Source organism: Myotis davidii, unplaced genomic scaffold (assembly GCF_000327345.1).
Source record: "Myotis davidii unplaced genomic scaffold, ASM32734v1 scaffold456, whole genome shotgun sequence".
NCBI classification, from domain to species: Eukaryota; Metazoa; Chordata; class Mammalia; order Chiroptera; family Vespertilionidae; genus Myotis; species Myotis davidii.
In genome coordinates, this window is record NW_006287375.1 from 977,880 (window position 1) to 991,259 (window position 13,380).

At 56.7% G+C, this 13,380-nt stretch overlaps 1 protein-coding gene across 1 annotated transcript; it reads right to left on the reverse strand.

Moving 5' to 3' along the window:
* Positions 1-1,367: 1,367 nt before the first annotated feature.
* On the reverse strand, positions 1,368-11,596 carry PDLIM4 (PDZ and LIM domain 4). The gene is made up of 6 exons (XM_015560935.1): positions 10,203-11,596; positions 6,178-6,259; positions 2,552-2,733; positions 2,189-2,355; positions 1,816-1,933; positions 1,368-1,689 (listed from the first exon to the last, which is right to left on the reverse strand). Exons 1-6 carry the CDS (start codon positions 10,268-10,270, stop codon positions 1,485-1,487), a joined length of 822 nt encoding a protein of 273 aa, XP_015416421.1. The 5' UTR covers positions 10,271-11,596; the 3' UTR covers positions 1,368-1,484.
* Positions 11,597-13,380: the final 1,784 nt, after the last annotated feature.

The following is a 13,380-nucleotide window of genomic DNA, read 5'->3' on the forward strand; positions in this document are numbered from 1 at the left end:
GAAGTTAAACCTCAGTAAAAAGAGTAAAGGGTTTACCGGCAGTGGTTCTCAACCTTCCTAATGCTGCAACCCTTTAATACAGTTCCTCATGTTGTGGTGACCCCCAACCATAAAATTAATTTCGTTGCTACTTCATATCTAATTTTGCTACTGTTATGAATCATAATGTAAATATCTGATACGCAGAATGTATTTTCAGGGGTCGAGACCCACAGGTTGAGAGCCGCTGGTTTAGAGCATTTCCCCCCCAAGAACTCTTGGAGAAGACCATTCTGCTCCCCACTGTTAGCTCAGCACCCACAAACTCAATATATATTTGAGTGAATGCTCATCACTGGTAATAAGAGAAATGCAACTTAAAGCAACTACATATCGCATGTTACTTAGATTGGCAAAAAAAAAGTCCTGTGTTGGCAAGAGTGCAAGGAAATGAGTACTGCCCTGTGCTGATGGTGAGAGTGTGAATTGATAAGACTTTTGTGGTTTGCAATAGTACAACATTGACAATAGCACAAACGCATATTATTCGGGTTCACTACATGAAACGGGACTAAGTAAACAAGCTGCTTCTAGTCCGGAGCAAGCTAAGGAGAGGGGAGATGCACATGACCCAGAGTCCAGGGGCAGCCACAGTTCCCCGTTCTGGCAGCATTAATATTTTTTAAACGTGAGACTCTCCACCGGGATGCATGCTACCGAGCTGCGAAAAGATCGAGGCTGCCTCGCGCACACTGTAACAACAACTGACCTCTGAATTGGGTGTTTACTCTCAACTTTGGAGAGGTTGAAGGGTGCGGCCCTAGGCGGGTGTTCTAAAATCTCCGCCCTTCTTCACCACCTCCCCACTGAGCGCGCCCCCTGGTGGTGAGAGAGGGGAAAGGAGAGTAGAAAAGGGAGAAAGGAAACACCCGAAGGGAGATTTCTGAGAATGCAGGGAGACAGATACTCTCCCCGTCATACACCCCGAGGGGCAATCCTCCTCTGGCTGCTAGGGGTGCCCGCGCTCATGCCGGTGGCAAGACCGGGCCTTTCCTGTGTGTGCTCGCCTCTGCCACACCTTTGCACACACAGTTCCTCACGCTGTACGGCTCTTCCCTCCTTAGTTCTCAGCTGACACCTTCCCTGACTCCACGAAGGTCAGATCCCTTGGCATGACGTCACCTCACGGCACCCCAGACCTCATTCGCCTCCCTTTGAACAGAACTTGTGACTCATGTCTGCCATCCATCTAGGCTGTGGCCTCCTGGGACAGCACAGTGCCTGTCTTGCTCTCCATTGCATCCAGTGCCCAGGACATGCTTGGATTCTGAACAGCTGGCACTCGGGAGCCATGGCCTGCACTGGAGAGAGGTAGGCGAAGGCACTGACATGGTCGAGGCCCAGCAGAGAGAGTTTATTAGAGAGGCAGGGGCAGACGCATATTTACACGGGCCGCACGGGGCATTAAAAGAAGCAGAGGTGGGGGGTGGGGTTACAGGAGCGGCTCAGACGAGTTCCACCTTGGCATTGGGGTACACTGCCACCACGTCATAGCCCTCCGGAGGCTTGACGCGCGCCTTGGCGTGGTTCTCGCAGTACAGCCGCTCATCCAGAAAGAAGTAACCGCGCTGCTTGAGGTTCAGGCCGCAGTCGCTGCACATGAAGCACTCGGGGTGGTACAGCTTGTCCCGCGCCTTGACGATGGTACCCCTGGTGGGAGGCCGGCAGAGGGCAGCATTGGGATGCAGGTTCCGGAGCCTGCCGGGTCCCGGGCGTGGGTGGGGCGCGGCAGGGGAGAGCTGGGGTCGAGGTGGGGCAGGCAGGGCAGATACTCACACGATGCCGTGGCCGCAGCGTGTGCACTCCGGCAGCCCCTGCAGGCCGCTCAGTGGGGCTCCCAGCTTGCCGGCCGTGGGCTTCAGGTTCCGGGGGCTGCCAGGTCCCTGCCGCTCCCCTGAAAGCCCGAGCGCAGGTGGCAAGAGCCAGGTGCGGAGGGGCGGAGGTAAAAAAGAAAAAAAGGGGAAAACTTCACTTCTGTGGGGTGTGGGGCTGAGCTCTTGAGCCCGGCTTTCGGGACCCCCGGCACACAGGCTGGGGATGGGGTTTGGGGAGCTCGGGGCAAGGGCCGTGCCAGGGATGGCGCAGCGAGGGGTCGATCCCCGAACACCAGGAGTGGGGAGGCAGATGGGGGAAGGGGCTGGAGTCTTACCGCCCTCGCCAGCCTCCAGCATGCCCTGCAGGTAGCGGAAGGAACCTGACTGCTTGGGCTCCGCGGGCGCGAGGGGCTCGGCAGGCTCCTGCAGCATCCGGTACACCTCGGAACCCCTGTGGGCTCCGCAGTCACGGCTCCGCGGGAGGCCTCTGCCTGGGTCAGTGCTGGGCAAAAGAGATGCAGTGCCAACCTTCACTCTGCCTGCTCAGAGGCCTGGTGAAAGTTTCATGGTCAGTGTGCAAGCAAGCTGAGATCCACGCATCAAGTATCAGGGTCAGGATGGAACCTGGTGAGATCTGAGGGGTCAGGGCTTAAGATGGGATCTAGGTGTGGCTGCAGAAACCCCGTGTCCAGTCCTACCTGTGGGGTGGAGACACATGCATGGTGCTCATCTGGGCCAGTAAGGTGGCCTCACTGCTGTTGCCATTGTGAGGGACTGAGAGGAGAGGTGACTGCCCATAAGGAGATCCCAGGTCTGGCCTGCCATCTTCTGGACCAATCCCTGTGGCTGAGGGCCGCCTGCTGGTCACTGGACTGCCATCCTAGGAGAGAGAGAGGTCTGAGGTACTGGGAGACCCTCTGGGGTTGGGCCTCTGGCCACTCCTAGCAGTTACCCCCTCCGCTATGCCAGGCATTCTTGGATGCTGGCTGGCTATCCCTGCTCTGGCATCTCTGGGTGATGGTGCCCAGCCAGGGAGGGAGTCTGTGGGGGAAGGGCTGAGCCTTAGGCCTGGTTCAGTCCCCCATCCCCCACCCCGAAATGAGAAATGCCTGTAGGAAGTCAGCACAAAACCCTGCAGACCTGAGACTCAGACTTGGCTCATGAGCCCTGTGGTGGTTCTGACCACAGTGCCCGTGAGGGATGGTGTTGGGGCGGGGGCCTCCCAAGAAACTCTTTTGAGGCCAGTGTGCATGGCTTCCTTGTTGAGGTGGTCCTGGTGCCAAAACTTCCTACTTGCCAGAACCGTCCTGGATACTGGATGGGTCCATGGCTAGAAACAAAAAAGGAACTTCTGTCCTCTAGCCAGGAAGGGCCACCAATCACTGTGTGCCCAAGGACCTTTGGGGAGGAAGGCTGAGGTTTGCATGTGCCATTGTGAGGTCAGCTTCCTCTAGGTTTGTACCTCTGCCCCCATTTCCTGCTTCCCAGGCTAAAAAGGTGGCCTTCTGTAGGCACAGCAGATGAGGGCCCGAGGCAGGGCCAGGGTTCAAGCCTCCCCAGCCCACTACGCCACGGCCAGGCTGATGTCCATGGCTGAAACATGTTGGGGAGCAGTGCCCTGCACATGCCTCCTCAGCTCATGAGGAGTCTTCTTATGGGCATGGGTCTGAATGGGGTCTAGGAATCTCTGTCTCTGCAGAGTCCAGGGCTGTGCTGCCCCGGCTGCAGGCAAACATGCCCACAGCAATGTGAACACAGGCACACACACTCTGGCAAGTACGTGTGCATGAAGACAACACACACCAGCCAATCCACCTACATAACCTGGTCACACACACTGAGTCACATATATACACAGAGCCAGTGCTGGTCACCCTGGGGAGGACGATGGCGGCCTCCGTGGCTGGAATGAGGTTGGTGGCCAGAGCAGCCTGGCTGTAGGGTGGGGCCCAGTCATCCTGGAGGAAGGACCCCTCTCACCGCCACCCAGTTTGGATGGAGGTAGGTGCCGAGTCCAGATGGGTAGATGGCACCTTCCAGAATCCAAGCTCCAGCTCTCTGCCAGCCTGGAGAGAACAGGATGAGTGTGCAAGGGCTGCCTGCTCCACCACGCGTGCCTTAACCCAGCGGTTCTCAACCTGTGGGTCACGACCCCTTTGGCGGTCGAACGACCCTTTCACAGGGGTTGCCTAAGACCATCCTGCATATCAGATATTTACATCATGATTCATAACAGTAGCAACATTACAGTTATGAATAGCAACGAAAATAATTTTATGGTTGGGTCACAACATGAGGAACTGTATTTAAAGGGCCAGAAGATTGAGAACCACTGCCTCAACCCATCACCTGGTTCTCAGCTTAAATGCCATCCTCTCCAGGCAACCTTTCCTTATCACCATCCTTCCTCCGCTCTGGGCTGTACCAAGTGCCTCCTGCGCCCCCACGGAGGCCTGAGAGGGGAGTCGCCTATAACCCGACAAGGAAGGTGGGCCTGAAGCTCCTGTTGGCCCGGCCGCATCCCCCGTGGGCGTGCGTGCCAGGGTAGCTAGTGCTGGTCTTAGGGCCAACTGTGGTTTTCTCCTCCTCCGAGGGCTTCCAGCTGGGCCCACCCTCCTCCCCTGTAGGCAGAGGGTGGGGACAGTGTGGGACAATGGGCCCTGTGTCTGTGTTACTGAGGATACGGTCCTGCAGGGATGGGGTGGGGGTGTTTCTTTCGCCACCCATGGAGCTCATGACCTTTTAAGTACAAAAGGCGGGCCGCAGCGGAGGGGCTGCCTTGTTGCTTGTGGAAAATCCCTTCACTTCCAGCCTCAGCAGCCTGGTCCTCGAAGAGGTCAGGGAGGGACAGTGTGGGGTGATTAGGATGGTCAGCTGTATCTGCTTACTATGCTTGGGAACTAAGACCAAGAAGGCCTGGGTTCTGGGCCCAGCCCTCAGCCCCCCAGGTCCACTGGCCCTGAGCCTCTCCTGGAGACCGAACAGAGCAAGCTCAGGCCCCTCTGTCCTATCCATTCTGGCACGAGCCCCACACATGAGTGGGAGGGCTGTGCTATGCTGCTCCCCTCTGCCTGGCCCAAGTGTGGTTGCTTTGTCTGTGTCCCCCGCCCCTCTCCCTCTTCCCCAGCTGCCATGAGCCTCGGGTTCATGGGACTACCAGAGCAAGCTTCTGAGACACAGGTGTGGCCATGAGTCTGCAAGAACAGCGGAAGTCCCGGAGAGAGGACACCAAGAGCCTCTTTGTTACGCTGCCCCTTCCCCTCCCTCTCCTCACCTCTCCCCTCCCACTTCTTCTCTGATCTCCTGACAGAGTCACATGGACTCCTTAGACCCCTGGCTTCTGCTATCCCAGAACTGCTACGTGTCTCGCCCCTTCTAGAACAGGCACCCCCTGGCATGTGGTAAGCATGTGGCCTCGAGGATGCCAACAAAGGCAAGGTGAGGACTGGGATAGACGGTGAGGGAGAGCCCACAGTAGATCCTTGCCTCCAGTTCAGCAAAGCCTCCATGGCAAGAGTGGACACAAGCACCCAGGAGGTGATGGCCCCACAGTTCTGGCTCCATCACATACCAGTCCAGTCTCCACCTTGCCCAAACTATGTGGCACAGAGATGCTGAGCTGGGTGGGGCTGTTTTATACCGGAGTCTTGCCAACTGGGTGCCTCTCAAGCCCATGGCAAAAAGAGGTTGTAGAACAGCCTGGCCCCCCTCACTCTCCTTGAGGACAGCACCATGGCTGTGACTCTTGTCATACATGAAGAGGTGACTGAGCAGGTAGTCCTTTAGCCGGAAGTCTGCTAGATGCAATCCCAAGGTGGCCAGGAGAAAATTTCAGCCTTGGATAGGGCAAGGATGTACCTTACATTCAAAGGTCAGCCCTGTGGCCTGAGGTTGGCTCTGGACAGGTGATTACTCAAGGCCAGGATGAAATACGAAAATGTCCCATTGCCTGCGGTCAGCCCACAGCCTGAGGTTGTCCCCACTCTGTCCCCAAGCCTGGTGACTTCCTCCTGGTCTGGCATCACTGGGCCCCAGGGTGAAACCCAGCTGGGTGGGTGGTAGCCCTGAGTCAAGGCCTGGCCCAGTCCCTCCCTACCACAGACACCTTCGTCCCAGAATCCAGGACTGCCTGGAGTACAGACAGAATCCCCAACAGGTGCCCATTGCCTGGGGAGCCCAGGATGGGGCATGGGCATGGCCCAGCGAAGCCTCCTGCTTCAGTCTGGCCTGGGGAGCTGGGAGCTTGGTGAGGACATCCAATGCAGTTAAACCTGTGGGCCAGGCCTGGCCCCTCTCCCTGGGCTTGCTCTGAGTCTTTACGTACCTGGGTCTCGGGATCGATGTGGATCCTGTGTGCCTGAGCCTTGCTATCCTCTGGGGCACTGGGCCAGCTCCTGCCTTCAGGCCTGTGGCAGGAATCAGGATGGTCAGATGTATCTGCTTACTCTGCCTGGGAACTAAGACCAAGAAGGCCTGGGGTCTGGGCCCAGAGCCACGCAGGCCCCGGCCTGACCCCCTGTTCAGAGAAGGAAATTACCCCAGTGCTTTTCCCACCACCAGAGTGGTGGCTGTTGTGGCAAGGAGACATGACTGTAGATTTGCCACCGACCTGGGATGGGGCTGTGTGTCCCTTCCCTACCAGCTGCTCCATCTCTCTCTGGTCTGATTCCTAGAGAGGGAGCTACCTAAATAAGCTCAGCAAAAAGAGGGCCACCTCCCAACAGAGTGAGCCAGGCCTCACACATCAATCAGCTGGGAGCTCATCCACTCAGCCCTCTTCTGTCTGCAGCCTCCGGCCGGGCCTGGGGGTCAGGCATCCATGGGCTCTGGGGGAGGTGGAATGGAGGCTGAGGGATGTGCCTCCCTCCTGCTGATGCCGGCAGAGTCATCACCAATGTCTGCCCAGCCCAGCCCAGATGGGAAACAGGCCATTAGGAAATTCCTGCTTCACCATAGAAACCAAAAGCCAAACACCACTCAGGAGGGAAAAAAACATCATTAACCTGACACAAGCAGGGCAGACAGGCCTGGAGGCTACTGGCCTGGGGCCCAGTCCTACCACTCAGTAGCCCTGTGGGAAGGCAGGCCAGGGGTGCATGGACTTTGGACTAGCTGGTGGGTATGAAGTGAGGCTAGTTAGACCAAAGGGGAATAATGTCTTTACTCTACCTCAAAAGCCTCTTGGGGCTTCTACTTTGCATCCACTTCCTGGGGTTTCTTGAGGTCCTGGGCCAGCTGCTCAATCCTACCTCTCTCCCCACTCACAGACCTATAGTCCGCACCCACTCTGCACTTCCTCGCCTTTGCCTGGTCAAAGAACTGGGGCCTCTGCACTATCCCGTCCTCACCTTTGCCTTTGTCCATTCCTCTGCCTCCTGCAAACTACCTCTCTCCCCCACAGATGTCTGGAGGTCTGTGGCACCAACCTCTGCTGCCCAGGGCAACACCACCACTACTGGCACCTGGCTCCAGCCCTCTTTGCCAGGCTACCTAGGGACTGCCCCAACTCACAGCTCTCTCTGTGGCCTCCATCCACTGAGAACTCTGGGGATAAACCAAGGACATCCCATGTGGCTATCAGCCTTATACTTCCCTGAAGTTCTGCCCAGAAGAGAAGTACAAGTCTGAAGTCTGAAGGTCAGAGAGCACCAAAGTCCCAGAGCCCTGAGGGTGGCTCAAGAAATCAGATCAGAATGAAGGGCTTCTTCATGTGTCAACCTGCATCTCCACACCTTCACTTCAGGCTGGGGAGGTGACTCCGTCTGCCATCTTTAGGCAAAGTGACAGCCAAAAGGAGGGCTGTGCAAAAGCATCTTGTACTGCACATTATGGGGAACAGAGTCCTCACCAGAGGCCCCAGGGTTGGAGCTGATGCCAGGAAAGTCGTGGATCTACAGTGCATGCCCAGAAAGTGGGGGTAAGCTTGAATTGTTAGACACCTGGCTTTGAGTTCCAGACAAAATAAGCATAGCAGGGAAACTGGGCATTTATTTCACTTCTCATCCTACGGAGAAGTCTGTGGAGGATAAAAGCCCTCTGTACACAGAGGCCAGGTAGGGAAGCTGGACTGGGTAGAGCCCATGTTGGGGAGGGGGGCCCTTAGGGCCCAAGCATAGCATAGGTCCTGGCAGGAGAGAGAGCAGAGTCAGGGGTCTTACAGGTGAGAAGGTGCCCAGGAGAAGAGATGGTGGCCCAGAGAGCTATCAGGGCCTCTGTGTATCGATCCCCCAGAATCTGCATGTGTGATGATTGAGGATAGGGTGCCTGAGGACTGGACCCCAGGTTTTCACCCTGACCGAGCAGGCTTGGTACATCATCATCACTCAAACCCAGGATCACAAGACAGTCCCCATTGTGGAGTCGAGGAAGCTAAGGGCTCTGAGATGAAATCACTTGGTGGAAGATAGCAGTTGCCAAGTGCAGAGCTGGGACGGGAATTGTGATAGTATAGACTCGCACCTGCTCCATGGCCAGGCAGCATTTGGGGACTGAAACGCCCACAGTGGAACAAGTCAGTGGGCTCCGGGCTCCATCCATGCCTGGCTTGGAACAAATGACCGGGGAAGGAAGGAAGGAAGGGGGCCCTCCACCCTGCCCCCAGCCCGCCACCCTGCCTGACATCATCGCCTCTGGGAACCTCCTGACTCAGGCCTGCTGTGAGCCTCCCCACCTCCCACCCTCTACTCCAGCCCCAGCACCACCAGGGCTTCCCTTATTCAGCCAGAAGAGTCAAGCGAGAGGTGAGTCAGGGCCCAGGAACCCAGCCAAGTGGGGTGGCCTCAGAGGCCACTCGTGGACAGAGCAGTGCTGACGCTTCCCCAGGCCAGCCTGTACCTCCGTCTGGGAGAGGGTGATGAATGTGATCCTGCTTTATGGGGAAGGAAACCCAGGAGCACAGGGTCATCTGGGGCACCTAAGATCCCAGAGCCTGGATGAGGACCAGCTCCACTGAACTCCCAGGCTGGAGCCTCTGCACTGTGGGCCAGGAGGAGTGCACAAGGCCTGGGCTTACATCTGGACCCACTTAGCACGGAGAGCATAGCCAGGGACCCTGACCCCAATCTGGACCTGGGCCAGACCCAGATGGGGGCTACTTCAGAAGCCTTCCCACCATGTTTAATGGATCAGCCCCCTCCTGCCATCTCTAAGACATGGCTAGCTGTACTGTGGTTTGGGGAGGTTCTCCCAGTCATGTCCACAGGGGGTCATGGAAAGTCCCTGTTATCAGTGAATGTGGCAGAGCTAGCAGTTATGTCTGACTTCACTGGATCCAGGCAAGACAGGGGGCAGGGAGATCTCAGTCAGCCATGACCCAGCCGACTGTTATCAGAACTGAGCAAAGACCCAGGCCTGAGCATGGCATGGGACGCCCCAGGTAGACCTTCCATCCTAGACCATCTAGAGGCCACAGATGGGGCTTAGTGACTGCCAGTCCTCCCCTCATGAGGCTGTATAACATTACATAGGCCTTGCCATCCAGACGTAACCAGGGCAGAGGCATGGACCGCAGTGGGGAGCTGGGGCACAGCAGGTATGGGGCTAATAGGAGTGGTCAGCAGCCAAGTAGGCATGGGGTTTCTGGGAGTGAGAGAGACCAGAGGTCAAATTTTACTTCCCAACTCCCTGGCTGTGGGACTTTAAGCACCTTCTAGTCTTTCTTCCTTTTGAAAAAAAAATATATATTTTTATTGATTTCAGAGAGGAAGGGAGAGGGAATGAGAGATAGAAACATCAATGATGAGAAAGAATCATTGATTGGTTGCCTCCTGCAAGCCCCACACTGGGGATCAAGCTCACAACCCAGGCATGTGCCCTGACTGGGAATAGAACTGTGACTTCCTGGTCCATAGGTTGACATTCAACCATTGAGCTACGCTGGCCAGGTACCCTCTACTCTTTCTGAGTTTCAGTTGTCTCATCTGTAGAGTGGGGGACTATATTAGGTTTTACTTTATCAAGTTGATTCAAGGACTAAAGGAGGTGTTGGACAAGTAACCTCTTTGGTCATTAAGCTGGTCACTTAGGGGCGAGGAAAGGACTGAAGGCACCCCTCCAGAGGCTACCCAAGGTCTTATTTCAGCCCTGATGTTGAGCTGCTTTCCCTTGCCCTAAGCTCCCAACACACGCCCAGCCCAGTGTTAAAGGGGGCTTCTGTTTTTTAAGTCATCACCATATCCAGTGCCTGCCAGACCCCTGTGAAAGTGCTACCCCTTAGGTCTGGGGTGCCTGGGAGCTAAAGCAGAGAGGCTGTGAGGCCCAGCATACCCAGGATGCTGGCCACCCATAACTTATCCTCCCCTGAGGTCACCCCCCTCCCAATTATCCTGGCCCACCCTTCCCTGTGCGTACCTGCTCACGGAGAGCGTGAGGTGGTCGTGGCAGCCCTTGATGCGGTTCTGCGCCTCCAGGTGTGTCATGAGCTCTGTACTCTCACCATTGATGGCCTGAATCAGGTCCCCAGGGCACAGGGCAGCCAGTGCAGCCTTGCTGCCAGCATGGACCTGTGGGTGGACAAGTCAGATAGCTAGGCATTCGTCACTCTGTGGCCTTGAGTAGCCTCTGCTCTGAACACCCGAATTCCAGCACCTGGAGGCCTAGTGGGGTGTTAGGGCATATGCGAGGAGCTTCCTCTGGGCTGGGACAAGCGGGACGTTACTCCTGCAGCCTGCACATGTGCCCAAGGATATGCAAGGGACACACAGGGAGGCATGTGCTCCTAGATACATACAAACATGGACATTTCACAAATCACGCCACCCAGCCAGATCGCATAGCAACCCCTTGACCGACAGTCAAACCCTTAGTGGCCTTGGCTCCCTTCCTGTTTCCTCTTGTGCCTACCCCACATTCACCTCCACGCACCCACACTCTACCTAAGTCATCGGAATGTCCAGGGGGTACTCACGGGCACCAGGTGTCTCTCACCTCCACGCTTCTGCAGATGCTGTTCTCTACCTGGAACATTCTTTCCTTTGATCCCAAGTCCTAATGACCAGCCTACTCCTCCTCATCCTTCAGGTCTCAGCAGAGAGGCTGTGTCCCCTGGGAGCCTCTCCTTTGGGCTCCCACCGTACTCTGTACATCCCCTGTACCACTTTGCTCCCTTTACATTGCTGGTGCCTCCCTCCAGGTCTGGGCCATCACTTCCCCAGGTATGCCCAGGGCCATCTACTTCCAGTTCCCAGCCTGAATTCCTGGGTCACAATTTTAGTCCCACTTCCCTACAGGACAGGCACTCACTCGGGCCTCCCCAGTGTCACTACTGACCCCAGAGGGTCAAGTGGTATCCACAGCTTACAATGCTGGTCCCCTGATGAGGGCTACTTGAGGCTGGGGACAGGCTCACCAGAAAGCCTGAGTGGGCAGCCTACGAAGCCCTTCACCCATCCCCAGTCCTGGCACAGCCTTTGGAAAGGATGTTAGGCACCCTCATTCTCACCCAGTCCCTTCAGCAGAGCTCTGCTGTGCCTCCGGAGCTGCCAATCACCCTGTTCCTATGGTGGGGGTGGGGTCTTCTGGAAACCTGGCTAGGTTCAGCTTCGCTAGTGCTCAGTAGTGAGTGGACAACACTGAGGTGCTGGCAGCTCCTTAGCTGGAGTCCTGGTGTGGGCACTGCCCGAGCTGACCTACCCTGCAATAAGCTGCCCTGAGGAATGTTCTGGAGCATGACACCCGCAGCCACCTGCCACCATTAATGTTCACTCATAAGGTCTTGGTACTTGCACAGGCCTGTCCTCCATCCCACTCCTCCTGAAGGCCTTGCTCGGGCCCCCTCTCCTCACAGATACTTCCTCTGTGACATGGCCTAGGCTCAGTGCTTTACCCACAACTAGCTCTTGGCACCCTCACAAGCACCTGGTGAGACGGAGGCATTGTCATCCCTACTTACAGACAAAGAAAGAGGCTCAGGGGGAGGGGCGCCTCCCCCGGGCCTGGCCCCACACTGAAGAGGAGTCTTCTTCCTCAGGGGGATGGCTGCAGGATGACTCAGCCAGCACAAGGGTGCGTTCAGGCCCCTGTGGGTGGGGGAAGTTCTCGAAAGCAGAGGTGGCTGGAACTCCTGCCAGCTCCACTAGCCCGGAGAGTTCTGGTCAGAGAGGCGGGAGGCCAGGAAATGGTGACTCTCCCCACTGACTTTCCACGCATTGTCTCATTAATCCTGAAGGCGAGCCCATTTGCTGGGTGAGATGACCGAGGTCCGGAGAAGAAAAGGACACTCAATCGGTGAGTGGGAGCTAGGATTTCAACCCCGGTCAACTTCTTCCAAGCCCTATGCTCACAACTACTGTGTGTTTTTCTGCGAAAAGGGAGACGGTCCCAGGTAGAAGGATCGGCGTGTATAATGGCTCATTTGGGAGCGAGAGTAGAAATAAAAGCAGGCTTGTGGCTGAAACATCATTCATGAGAAGAGAGTAGAAGAGATGACGTCAGAAAAGGAGCTGGGGCCGGACCTGTGGGCCTTGTAGGCCCAGGTGAGAGTCTGGCATTTCTCCTGGGTGGGTGGGAACCATGGAGGGTTCTAAGCAGGGAAATCACAGGACAGAGTTGAACTCAAACCGATCTCTCTGGCTGCAGAGTGAAGGATAAACAGACAGAAGGGAGGGAGAGGGGAGCAGTGAGTCAGCTGGGAGGCTGGGACATGAACCAGCCCCTTTACCTGTAGCGGCTACTACCTCCCCAGCCCCTGCTCCACTCCACCCAGCCTAGAGGCTGGGGCGGGTGAGGAGCCAGAGATCAGGTGCCATATTTTCCAAACAGTCCCAGCCAGCTCCAGAGAGGCCTGGATTCCTGTCCCTGCTCCGCTTCTCAGGGTACCACACCTCAGCCTCTCGGAGCCTGTGTTCCCATCAATAATGTAAGGCCAGAGGGAGTTCCTCTAAGGGCTGCTGTGAGGACAAACTATTTAAGACAATCAGGGCAAAAACCTCCCATGGGGCGTCGGGCACACAGTGATGCTCATTCCCAGCACCAGTTGCCGGGGAGCTGGGACCAACACCCTTCAGGGTGTGGCCTGGAACAGTGTGGATGCACCCAAGCCAGCAATCACTGCAGTCTGTGAGGAAGGAGCCCTGGACAATGTTCTCTGAGACTTTGTGAGCTAAGGTTGCAAGGACCCAGCTCTGCCAGGCTGCCAGCCTCCTCCCTGTCTGAGTGTAGCTGTCCCTTCTGGGTGGGAGAGGCCCTGGAAGCACGAGAGGGTTGTGTCTTGAACCCCCGGGGTGAGGACACTCCCATTTATCCTCAGTGTCTGCAAACCTGCCCTTGAGGTATCTGCTGGGCAAGCTGTGGCCTGTGCCTCCCCAGCCCCATAAATCTCCCCAGATCCCACCCAAACCCAGGCTCAGCCATCCTGGCTCCTCAGGCCTGAGCTGCTGCCATGTGACTTTGGGGGACAAGGGGGGTTTCTTCCAGGCAAACCATCTCCCAGCCTGCCTGCCTGCCTGCCAGGGGCCTGCATCACTGTCAGCTCCAAACAAGGCCGCCGCTGCCGCCGCTGTGACGTGTGGAGGCCTTTCCTTGTAGGCAG

Bases quoted from the DNA above. Each gene is read 5' to 3' on its own strand.
- PDLIM4 (XM_015560935.1), bottom strand. From the start codon at position 10,270: ATGACACACCTGGAGGCGCAGAACCGCATCAAGGGCTGCCACGACCAC. The intron at 2,356-2,551 runs GTAGGACTGGAC...TCTTTTGCCCAG, and splicing joins CATGTGTCTCCACCCCACAG to CACTGACCCAGGCAGAGGCC. The intron at 1,690-1,815 runs GTGAGTATCTGC...GCCTCCCACCAG, and splicing joins CGCTGCGGCCACGGCATCGT to GGGTACCATCGTCAAGGCGC.